Below are 13,095 nucleotides of genomic sequence, written 5' to 3' on the forward strand. Positions count from 1 at the left end.
TGAGGGCTTCCCTGGTGGCTCAGTGGTTAAGAATCCGCCTGCCAATGCAGGGGACACGGGTTCAAGCCCTGGTCCAGGAAGATCCCACATGCCGCGGAGCAGCTAAGCCCATGCACCACAACTACTGAGCCCGCGCGCCTAGAGCCCCGTGCTCCGCAACAAGAGAAGGTACCACAATGAGAAGCCCACACGCTGCAACCAAGAGTAGCCCTTGCTTGCTGCAACTAGAGGAAAGCCCACACGCAGCCGTGAAGACCCAATGCAGCAAAAAATAAAATAAATAAATTTTTTAAAAAAAGATTTGAGACTTGTAGACTAAACTTCTCAGCCACACATCTGTGTAGTAATTAAATAGTTTGGTAGATAGGATAGTGGTTTTCAGAATGTTTTTTGTGGAATTGGTGTTTTGGAAGTTCCAGATTTTTGGATTTAAACTAATTTAAAACGCACTTAAAAATATACGTGCTCAAAAGTGTAACCAAATTTTAACATCAGCATATTAACTGTAGCTGTCAGTCTACCTACTTGTTTGGATTTTTCCTTCCATCTCGAATTAATTGAAGAACGTAATATAATTGCAAGGCAAGCCATTTTTTTTAACTGCTAATATTTGTACCAGCTTATCTATGAAAATGGAGATATTCTCTGTGTTATGTATGCAAAACTAAATACAGACATAAATTAGACGTTGAGGTAGTTATGTGAATTCCAAGTATAATATGCACCTGATTTCTCATTTTTGGATCCATCAAAACAATTTCATTTTCTCTTTTATTGACTTCAAAAGTAAATGTTAAAATTATAGTTCAAATATCTATACTAAATATTTTACATATTTGATAGCACACAATATAACAATATTGTATTTAAGACTTTTTAAAAGTAGAAAATCAGTAAAATAGGTCGACTACTAGTTTTATGCTAACAGTGTTTATAATAAGTAGGATGGGGGTTTTTTGGTTTAATTCATAATTTTTAATGTTAAGTCACCTCAGGTGTCTATTTCTTTTGGAAGCAGATTATTTCATGGAGTCCAGTGTGTCATCACAAGAGTCTTTTCTGTTTGGAGAATCAGTCTGGGGGAGGAAGTCATCATGTCCTTTGCCAGTGGTTCTTTGATTTATGGAAATCACTTGACCAAACTGAAAATGTCACAGATTATCTTAGTTCTACCCGCTTAGCAAAACAAGGAAGAAAAGTTAATGTTTTTCAGTTTAAACTGAAAGAATCAAGGGACTTCCCTGGATGTCCAGTGGTTAAGACTCTGTGCTTCCAGTGCAGGGGACGTGGGTTCAATCCCTGGTTGGGGAACTAAGATCCCACATGCCGTGTGATGTGGCCAAAAAAATTATTTTAAATAAAATTTAAAATAAATAAACTGAAAGAATCAGACGACAAAAAGGAACGGTTTGATAGGGCCTGACTATTACTCTACTGTGCACCTAAGGTGCAAAAATACATTTTTAGTTTAAATACCACCCCACCTCAGAATCTTAGGGGCTACCTATCTCAACTATACCTTTGCAGTCCGCTCCAGAGGTAATGTCGAAATAAGCTCGACATTTAGTGGTGGCATTAAGGTCTGTTTGTTGACAGGTTGCTGCCTGCCACTTAAAAAAAGAGGAAAAAAAAATCAAGGCTTGAAAGCAAAAGAACAACATGTAGTCATCTTCCCAAAGGAACAAAAGTAAGGGGCTGGTTCTCTCCAGCTTCCTGAACAGTGCCTGCAGTGCATGTTTGTGTGTGTGAAGCACCATCTGTAACCTTGGCAGGAAGTGGAAAATATGAGTAATTTGGGGACTCAGAATCTCTTTTCCCCCCTCCCTCCATCCCCTCTCATGTCCAGGATCTTCCCAGGGGTCTCAGGAAACACAGCATCCCTCCAGTTCATTTAACTCCAGGGAAACCCTCGTGCTCTTAGCTTCCCTTTTTTGGTTTAACATTAACCCTGTTTGCTGACCCTGGAGCCTCAGACCCCAAGTGGCTGCTCAGTCAGTTTTGACTCGTGGTTTAGAGAGATCAGCGGCATGGTTCGTCATGGTTACGTGTGACGATGGCTGATGTTGATCTTCGCCTGTCTTTCAAATGTCTTTATTCACTTTATTATATCTTTTTGCGTGGAAATATTAAGAGATGCAGCAGGATAGAAGTTTTAAAACAAATCAGCATCTCTTGACCCCGGTAGAACACACCTGGAGCGGTCTGAAGTCATAGTCGTGGTGAAAGCTGAGTCCCTTAGGTGGAAATGGTCAGGATCACAAGATGCTAGAACTAGCAGGGAGCAGTAGCGAAGCCTCCCTGTAGCTCCCCTGCAGTCCGCTCCTGGAAAACAGACAGATGGTGAGAGCAGGGGCTGAAGCCCCTTGTCAGGACTGCTTCAGAGTAATTTAAGTTACGAGAAACTTGACAGGGTTGTGTGTGTGGTTTGTTTGTTTTAAACTCAGCCAAAACTCTACCCTTATTTTAGGATTTCAGTGACTTTAATGGAGAAAGGAGAAGAGCGTCTTTCCAGTTCTTACTTCTTGTATTTATGTAAAGCTTCCCTTGAATAATCAGCTGTTCTTTCCAGCTGCCACAGATAATTTGGTCTTTGGAATGCAAAGCTTCCCATAATCAGCTGTTCTTTCCAGCTGCCACAGATAATTTGGTCTTTGGAATGCTTGGTGTGGAGTCTTTCAGAGTATGGAATCCGTTCTCTTCGGGGGTTTTTGGATCTTGCCAGTGGTTCTGTTTTGTTTGCTTTAAACAGATGTAAAATGATATTGAGATTATTGTGGATTTATTTTCTGTTGTGTTAGCAGCTTCTGAGTACTTTTGTGGTAGGTTGGTTCTCTTGATTAAAAACATAAACAAGTAGACCAGCTGCAATCTAAGTAGGAAACATAAGAGTTTAGAATGTGTGTGACGGTTGGATTCAGCTTTAGATTTTATCCGGGAAGACAGCTCTCTAGATAGGCAGTTTTCTCATATTTAGAATTCATTGCTTAGATAGTAAAATACATACAACTGAATAAGGAAAAGAAGTTCGTTTAGGGAAAAGGAAGGTGAAAGAGCCTGAGCAATAAAGTCAATTCTTTATCCAAACAGAGCACTTTCATTTTGGTTTTTGTTTGTTTGTTTACCAGCGTTCTTCTGAAAACTGCTGCTAGGTGAGTGCTTCAGCTAAGATGATTTGGCTCATTTGTGGCTTTCCTGTTGTCCGGTACATCAGCATTGTGGTTATTACACTAACTACCAAGAATATCTTACAAGGCTTTTGTATCTACACTCTATCAGTCCAGACCAGGCAGTGTCTCACACTCCCCAAAGAATTTAAACAAGAAGTTGTGGAAATAATTTTGTAGCGTCTATTTCTAAATTGTTGGTATTTAAATGTTTTTTTTGTTGTTGTTTCTGTTGTTTTGTTTGAGTTATCTTGGTTAGGGTTGACACAACAGGAAGCAGTTGCACCTTTCTCTCCTAAAAGTTAAAAAACTCTCCAACGTTTATCCTTAAGAAGGGTCAGAGAATTTTCCCCAGATGGATTTTGCTGCTCAGACCTGTCTCTAGGAGGAGCTCTTCAGCACATCACCCACTGGACTGAAGTGGCAGAAGAGCCCTTCCTTCAGGTCCCCAACACAACTCAAGGTGAATCCTTCCCTTAACAGAGAGGCCTGGAATATGCCATGCTGTAATTTCAATTTGGCATGGCCACTCCTCTTACCCTTCTTAATGCTGATTTTCTTAAGCCAGTCTCTCTAACAGGTTGTTTGATTTTTCTGTTGAAAGAGAGTGTATATATAGTATATAACAGTTCACCAAAGATCTGGTGGCAGAGGTTAAAAAGAATGCAGCAACAGATAGATGATAGCTCCCAGTCATGTGGGTTTTCCTTCATATCCTTTTGTTTGATGCCTCCTTGTAGCAAAAAAAGAAGTTGAAGGCTGGGCTGTTTGCTTTTAAGTTCAGAGGAGTCTAATTAAGGGTCATCTCTGTTCCCATAAACCACTGTGCCAAGACCTTTTTGAAGAACTTTATACAATGAAAGTATATTGCTTACTGCTATCAGGAAATCTTTTTGAAAAATAAATAAAAGGCCAAATAATTCTTTGATCTCCCTAACAACATGGTATAGTCTGTGGCAGAGAGCTTGAAAGTGTATTAGATTTGTCTTCAATTCTTAAGTTCTCAGTAATTGTCTGTTTTCCAAAACAGAGGTTTTAACCACATGACTTTGGCTGATGTCAGTGGGGCGGAAGTTTCTAAACCACCCACGTATACCACTAAAACCATTGCCATGAACTGAGTCCAGGACAGCCTGCTAACAAGTAGAGTGGTTTGCAAGTAGGTACTTGAGTAAGTTAAGCAGACATCTATGCAAACTGTTTATCTCTAAGACTTGTGACCATGTTAATAAAGTATATTAAAATTTTCATCTGGGTTGTCGGTTTGGGGACATGTCTCAGTTAACTAAAGTGGATTTGTATGGAAAGTTGTTTACCAGAAGTGCATTTTAAATGTTACTTCTGCTTTATGATTCATCAATTGCAGTTGTCTTTTAAATCTCAAACACTGGCCTGAGAACTTGAATATTGCCAAAATCTGTTTAAAAGTGATTGTACCTTTCCCATTGTTTAATTCTCTATAGGGTGATGGAACTGATGGGGAGGAAAGGAACAGGAAGAATGCAACTTGAAAGCAAGTTCTGTCCACGGTGTACTAGTTGGTCATTTTTGTAGATCAGAATTAGTGGCAAGTTCTCAAGCAAATCCACCACCCTGTGTTGCCCATTCATGCCTAAAATATCGATTTTCATTACAGCAAAGGAGAAAATGCTGTTTTTTAGCTGGAATATAAGATAATAAAATCTAACTGAAAATTGTTTTATATTTGTTTTAAAAGATAAGCAAATACAGGGAATTTTGAAGGAATTAGAATTTGGGTTTTAAAAAAGAACACACTGATATAAAATAGTGCATGGATAACATAACCAACACCTATGTGCCCATTACTCAAGATGAAAAAAAAAAGTAACATTTTGTCATATTACTTTAGATTATTTTTCAGTTTTGAAGAAATAAACCATTATAGTTAAGGTTGAATTCCCCTGTTTCCCTGCCTAATCCCATTCCTCTTCCTTCCTCCCCAAGACAAACACTATCATGAATTCAGTGTGTATGTAGCCAATGTTTTATAACTATCTTATATATAAATAATATTTAAAAAATTTTTTTTGTTTTTAGTTTATTTAAGTGGTACCATACAGTGTATCTCATTCTGTAACTTGCTTTATTCTCCTCAGCATCATATTTGGGGGATCCAGACAGGATACTGAAACACGTGGATCTAGATTATTGACTTCTAACTTTTATATGGTATTTCATTTTTGAATATATCAAATCTGTTCCACTGCTAAGTCATTTGGGTTATTTCCAATTTCTGTCTGTTTACAGTGCCGCAGGGAACATCCTTATTTGTACTTGTGTGTATCACCAGGCTATATACCAAGAAGGGAATTGCTAATTCATAGTGTGAGCACGTTTTTACCTTTACTAGATGTTGCCAAATTACTTTCCAAAATGAATGTTCAGTCCATCGGCAGATGATGAGAGCTCCTGCATCACCATATCCTCACCAGTACCTAGAACTGGCAGACTTTTATTTTGGCCAATCTGGTTGGATGTGAAATGATATTTCTATGTTGTTTGAGCTTGCATTTCTCTAATTTCTAGAGAGCTTGAGCACTATTTTGTGTTTTTTTGTGAATTGCCTGTTCATAGTCTTTGTATTGTTTTTCTGTTTGGTCTTTGTCTTATTGTTTTATGAGGAGTTTTAAACATTTTTAAGATGGTGTTGTTGGATATGGCACTACCTTTAATTCCATTTCGAAATGTGGGCTTTTCTTTGTCCATGATATGAATTCATTAGTTTTCCTCATATTCTTATCACCCATGTTTTAAAGTATATTTTGTTTAAGTAAAATGGAGTGAAGAAGAGGTTCTCCTAGGGTACCTAGGCAAGACTCAAGAGAGGGTAAGGAAGAATGGGATTAAAGAAGATTTATGTGAAAGACAGAGGGAAAAGATAGGGAGGGGGGCTGGAAAGCCTGTGCATGAGAAAGAGATGATGGATCAACAAGAACACTCTGTGGTCCCAGGCATCTGTGTAGCAGGGGAGGGGAGACATGTACCCTGAGTAAGGATTGTGGGGCCGATGGCGGGGCGGGGGGGACACGTTCTGTCTTACTAGAAGGTGAATATAGATGTTTGCCTCAACTACTTTGTTATACTTCATGCTGTGGGTCTAGCAGCTTGGAGCTCACCTGCCCACCCCTCTCCCTCCTTCAGACAGCTAGTGCTTACTGTGGGCCTGAGGCTGGGGGTAGGGATATAAAATTTAGAAAGACAGAGTTAGACTCCCTCCAGGAGTTTTCTGTCCAGTGGAAGAGTGTGGCCATCACAGTACAGTACCATGACAGAGGCAAGCATGGGATACCGGAAGCATAGAGGTGGGGAGTCTTATCTTCCCTGCGAGAGTCAGAGAAGACTCCACAGAGCTGAGTCCTGCCAACCTAGTCAGGGAAGGAAGAGAGGGAAAGGGACACAAGTATGGGAAACAGTTTGTTCAGAGCTCAGAGGTGTGACAGAACATGGCAAGGGGCTAGAAATGTATACAGCACGTGATGGGCCATGTCAAGCTAAGTAAGAAGTTTGGGCTTTATCCTAAAGATGATGGGGAGCCATTAAAAAAGTTTCTGAGAAGTGAGAGGCAAAAAGTTTTGAATACAAATCAATAAAGACAAACGGTCCAGCCCACCTGTTGCCTCTTTGACCCTTTCTGGAAGACCATTGGCTAGTGGGGCTTAAAGTCTTTAGCCAAAGTTCACCAAGTCTAGATTCTGGAATATGAATTACCTTGCCTGATGTATAGAAGGGCATAACAGCATTGGCATCTCAGAGTTATGTGGATTTCTATTCGTGATTCTGCTTTTTTCTCTGAGTAGTAAGACAATTTCTTTATCAAAATTTTGCTACTATTTTCAAGTAGCAGAGAACTAGACAATTTAATGAGGGCCAGTGGTTTCCGGTTCTTGAGAAAAATATCCTCAAAATGTTTCCTTTTGCTGGTTAGAATGAGTCACTCCCCAGGGGTCTCTTTCTGCAGAGCCTTCCTTGTGCCCAGAAAGGGATGTTGCTGAGAAACCCTGGCATTAATATTCAATGATACATAACCCTTTTTTAGCTGCTGACTTCTGGAACAGTTTCATGACCTATGTGGAGTTGGTCATGATCACAAACGGTAGAAATTGCGGGGAGCACAGCATCCATATCCATATAGCTCCCTTGCGTCTCCTCCTGGAGAAGAAAGCAATGGAAATAAGAATAGAGCTGTGACTGAGATAAAGCCTTCCAGGTTTTTTCCTCTTGTTGATTCCCTGAGTGAGCCTTTCCCAGGAGAGTCTCTCCTCATGCTGCTGTTGGTAAATGGATGTCTCTTCTGATTGTTTAACATCAGAAAAATGACCAGACAGTGAATTTCACTTGGGGTGGAGCTAGAAGAGCTTAGCTAGATAGAAGGCTTGGTAGGCCTCAGAGTAAAAGGCCCAGAATACTTCACCCCACGCCACTTCCAGACAAGTTCCTGCTCTGGGCCATCCTGTCAACAAAAGTAGAGTTGCTCCCTATCGCCTCTTTTATGGAAATAGCTTCAGCCAAGATTTCTCCAGTTGGAACTTTCCCTAACCATGCCCTGAAGGATGGGTCTGTCCTAGTGATAATTCAGATGACTAAGTTGAAAACTCTTCTGCAACATGAACCTTTATAGAACAATCTAGTGGATTTACTTGGAAAATTATCTCTTTCTTCAAGAGATGTAGCGTAAGGAGTCTTATAGGATCACAGAGAAAAGGAACTTGGGGGAAGATGTGGTACTTCCTTTCATTTTATAGGCCTGAGGAAACAGGCCTATAGAGAAGGAACTTGCATAGGGTAACATTAACTAATTAGGAGAGCCAGGACCTAAATCACATTTAGTGTGATGGTGGTTCTTCTAGTACTCCTTTTAGTGTTGATAAGATATTTGACATACTGTAATCTAGGTTGTGTCAGGGCACTTGCCTTTTGGATAAAATAGACATAAGATCTCCAACAGACGTTTGATTAGGTGGCATGAGCCAGGCATTATGCTAGGGAGACCTAATTAAGGATTCGGCAGTAGATGAAGGGACCCTGCCCTAGAGGAGCGCTCAGTGGAGGAGAGAACCATAAGATTATCCAACGCATTGTGACTGGTGGTGTTAGGGAAGAGACCTGTGAACCGAGTAGGCATTGAGGAAGCAATGGGGAAAAGCATCTGGGGTTCTGGCAGTCTCCGTTCTAGTATCCTCGTAATCCGTACGTAGGAACCAGGAGAGCAACCTGGCCCATGATTCGTGGGTTACCATAGGCAGGACCCGTGGTGCTTCCTGAATCAGGGTGTGAAGCGTTGCCTGATGGGTGGTATTTGTTGATTTTCTCAGGCAGTCCTTCCCTGGAGAGATGCTCATCATGGGGTGTCCCCACAGACAGCTCTTTTATTTCTTTTACTTCACCTCTGGTCTCCATATCAACGGTATGACTTCATAGCAGCAGTACAAGCTGATGATGACCCTTTTGTGAGGCACAGAGGGCGGGGTTTTTACATCAGTGGCCCTTGTGGGCCAAGGAGTGAGAAGTAAGAGTTGAAATAAAATCACGTCCTTGGAGGATTATGGGCTGTGCTTCATCTTGCGGTAAATCTCTGTTCATCAATCAGGAAGTCTCCCACTTTCTCTTGAGTCAGGGCTCCCAGAGGTGCTTTAGGGTGGTTCTGATGACCTTTCTTCTGCGGCTGTTGACTCGCTCGGGGTGTTGCAAAAAGTTCAAGGTAGTTAGGTTTCCAAGTCAAAGGACATAAACAGGTAAATTTTCAGATTCACATTCCACCTTTGACACAGCCATACAGATCTCACAGCCCCTGTTAAGGGGCTGTATTTATGTATTATTTGTGGGTGTTACTAAACGTATATGTAAATGTCTATATATGTAAATACATACCATTTATGTATTATTTGTGACTTAGACTTACATATTGACAGCAGATGCTTTCACTTTTAGTTTTGTAGCCTCTCAGCTTCCTGCCCGAGAAGTTTCAGATTTCTAGTTTTTATTCATCAGAAATCACATCTGCTCTTATTTCTCCACCTCCAAATGACATTGCATGCCTGCTTCCTAGAAGAGGGCTGCAATCTGTAATTTCGGCTAGTCACATTCTGACGTGTGAGCGACTTCACCTGGCAGTCTGTCGGTTGCTGTGGCAATGGAAAATCAGTCTGGGGGATCTGTTTGCTGTGTATTAATGTCACCTGGGGTTTTGCTCTCTTTTCAGATTGTGGTGCTTTTGTCCACAAAGGCTGTAGAGAAAGTCTGGCCTGCTGTGCAAAGGTCAAAATGAAGGTAAGACATTACTGGCTAAACCAATAAAATCTTCAGAGTTGGGAGATTTGGGGTTGTAGTTTTTGTTTATTTTCATCATTTTGATGAAATGACTACTTTGAGACTAAAATAACCAAAAATGATTTTTCTCTTCTTAACACACTCGGGAATTTGTGGCTTTTGGAAGGTAAAATGCTTTCAGAACTGCTCCATGTTAAATGCACATTTCTCTGTGATTTTAATCTGTGTCGCCGTTGAAGTGGTTTTCTTCTTAACTGTGTCTGCAGACCTCCTCTGCCTTTCACACGCATGGTTTCCTTCTTCAGGACCATGAGGGCAGGAGGTGGAAATCAGGGGCTCTGACACGCTGATGGGCTGGGGAGTGTCAGGGTTAAACGGGCCTGTCTGGCAGCACTTTTCTCCACAGGCTCGTGTGGGTCACATGACAGGAGCAGGAAGTGTATGATGGTACGTGCTCTGAGTATGCAGCTGTGTGATAACAGGCACTGCCGTATCAGAGCCCTTAAGGAAGAGTACGGGGCTGGGGGCAGATGGGCGTTTAGGTGGCCTGTGTGGTTTTCAGTGTTGTAGTCACTCATAAATGTCTTTGTTCCTTGTCAGAAGAGTGCTCTCCAGCTCCATCTACACAAATGCTCAGCATGCTGTGTGCTTCCAATAACCAAACGCATTTATCTAGTGCAGTGGCCTCAAACTGGAGTGTGCATTAGAATCACCTTGGGGGCTTGTTATAAGATGACACTGGGCCCCACTCCCAGAGTTTCCAACTTGGCGGTTGGGGAGGGGCCAGGAACTTGCCTTTCTAATAAGTTCCCAGATGATGCTAATACTGCTAGTCCGAGGACCACACTTTGAGAAGCACTGAACTCTAGTGTAAAGATGACAGACCTCTGTACCCCAGATCTTATTCAGTCCATGGACATAAATTTTGTTTGGCTCATGGAGTAATTTTTTTTTATTTGAGTTAGTGTATTTATTGAAAAATCGTATTTCACACCAATTTGGATTTCTGATTTCTCCTGAAGAAATGGAAGATCTCACAGCCCTGGTATATCCCCTTACCCAGCATTCCCAATTCCCACCTTGCTCTTTTTCTTTTTTTTCCATAGTACTTATCACCTTCTTAGGGTCTACTTAACACACTGTATGTATTATTATATTACATTTACTTTTTATGATCTGTACCTTCCCCCCACTAGAATGTAAGCACTAAACTTGCCAAGCAGTCTGAAGTCAGGAGTGTTTGATCCATCAATAGCTCCTAAGCACGTAGAACAGTATCTGGCCTGTAGTTCCTTAAATGTTAGAGAGGTGGGTGGTGGGTGATAATCCACTGGGGCTGAGTGGCTGCCGCCTCCTCTAGACAAGATGTACAAGCCCCAGACTGCCACTCCCCCCATCCTCCAACTCGCCTCTGTCCTTTGTTACCTGCCTGACCCCACAGGCATTTGAGTTTGTGATCTCTGGTAAGACTGCTGTTACTGTGAATGTGCTATAGAGAAGGAGAATGATAGGGATACAGCATATCCCATAGAAAAGAAAGGGGGTGTTCCATTTTAAATGGACCCTTTTTCACTAATGATTTATCTCAGACTAATTGCTTCAGTCTGTAATTTCTCACACAGTGTCTCTGTTCCATGCTACAACAGAAGTCTTAAAATTAGCACTTTACCTAAGAATTATTTAACACCTTATAAATGCGAGTCACTGGAGAAATAGAAACAAAAAGGGCACAGATGCCGCTCTTAAAGGAACCAGCATTCTGGTGGGCAAGATGGACAAGCAGACGATGACCATAAGTAAGGAAAAAACTAGGCGGGGGCACATGCAGGATTCTGAGGGGTGCCAGTCACTGCCTCGGGTGAGGAGAAGAAAGAAGCTAAGAGATGGCTCTACCAAGGAGGGATTATCTTGAAATAGAAGAATGCCGTGTCTGTGAAGGAGAAGAGAGCATTCCAGGCAGAAGAGACGGCATTTGCAGGATCAGAGTGCTTGGCGGGTTCAGAGGAGAGCCAGAGTGGGTGGCTGTAGCTAGGACTAGGGTGCTGAGGACCTTGGCAGGAACAGAGCAGGGAAGTAGGAGCAGCTGGCTTCCTGCTGTAGGCCTCTTGAAACTTGACAGAAGATAAATTGTAAATGCAGTGTTCACTCAGGCTTTCTTTTCCTTTCAGCAGCCCAAAGGGAGCCTTCAAGCACATGACACATCTTCGCTGCCCACGGTCGTTATGAGAAACAAGTGTAAGTAGCTCAGCCCACCTCTCATGATTCCTTTTCGCCTCTCTGGTTCAGGACTTACCCATACTTCTGTAGTATTTATTTGTTATTTTTAAGCAAATTTTGAATACCTATTTTGAATACTTAAAGAAGGCTGCAGTTTCATTGACCAAAAGCTTACCATTCTACCATCAAACTCTCTGGAAGGTTCTAGAATAGTGTGTGTCTTAGCTTAAAAGGCAGCACCTTAGCCCTGTGTGTCTTGAAATTTCTCTTGCGTGAGTCGACAGTGAAACTTGCTTTTAGCAGCGTTACAGTTGCATCAAATGAGATCTTGCTTATTAAACTTCTTGACAAACTGTGGAGTTACAAAAATAGTTCTTTTTTTCCCCAAGGACTTCAGTGGTACACAAATTGGGTAAATCACACCTCTCCCATTCACATCAACCTGTCTTCTCCAGTCTGTGCAAAGCTTCACTTTGGTTTTACTTAATATTTTCCCCTTTTCATTCTTCATTCCCTATCTCATTCCTTTCCCTTCCTTAGCACACACTGCAGTATATTTAATGTAAACCTCTCTAATCTGCCATATCTTTAGACATATGTGTACCTCTGGAAATATCTCTTATGATTTTGTGCGTTAAATTTAAATTAGATGATATGACTTGCTTATCCATTCTGCTGGGGTTTTTTTCCACTTAATATGGTTTTGAGATCTATGCGTGTTACTATATGTAAGCTATTGTCTCAGATTGCTGCATGGTGTTCTTTCATAAATATATACCACATTTTAATTATCAGTTCCCCCAAAGACGGTTGTCTGAGTTGTTTCCAACTCCTGCCATAAAGATGCAGTAATGAATATCACCTAAATTTGCTCTATGGGAGCCCATGTGAAACTTACCCTCAGGCCGTGTTTTTCAAAGTGTAGATCCTGGATCAACTAGAAGTGCCAGTTCTTGGGCCCTACCCAGACCTACTACCTCAGAGATTCCAGAGGCGGAACCCAGTGATCTGTGTTTTAGTAGATGCTCCAGGTGATGGTGATGCACACACTCGAGCTTGAGGACCACTGCTCTGTGCCCGACTGCTCTGAGTGCTTCCAGATGGCTCTGGAATGGCTGTAGAGACTGTGCCACCAGGAGGGTGTGGAGTTCCTTTAGATAGAAGTCCAATTATTGCCCATCTTTGCATGTGGATTCCTAGAAGAAAAGCTGTGCCAGACTGTCACCCACTTTAACCAATGATCCAACCCATTCCAACACCTTTTACAAGTCTAATCTTCCTTAAACTTTTGTTCTGTGACATTATCCCTTCTTTCAGAAACCTTTTTTTTCTTTCAAATCAGATAAAATAGCATTTTTCCAAAAAATACCTATTATGTCTGACCCCCACATATATTCTTATTCCTGTTTTCCCCTTTTAATTCCTG

The 13,095-nt window shown here is 41.4% G+C and overlaps 1 protein-coding gene across 1 annotated transcript in view; it reads left to right on the forward strand.

The window, feature by feature from the left end:
- Positions 1–13,095, forward strand: part of LOC103075725 (A-kinase anchor protein 13-like) — a 114,243-nt gene that overhangs the window by 74,127 nt on the left and 27,021 nt on the right. The window contains 2 exon segments of the mRNA XM_082931024.1: positions 9,385–9,452; positions 11,624–11,687. Coding sequence (XP_082787150.1) covers positions 9,385–9,452; positions 11,624–11,687 — 132 coding nt within the window.

This window comes from Lipotes vexillifer, unplaced genomic scaffold (assembly GCF_000442215.2).
Source record: "Lipotes vexillifer unplaced genomic scaffold, Lipotes_vexillifer_v1.1 scaffold983, whole genome shotgun sequence".
NCBI classification, from domain to species: domain Eukaryota; kingdom Metazoa; phylum Chordata; class Mammalia; order Artiodactyla; family Lipotidae; genus Lipotes; species Lipotes vexillifer.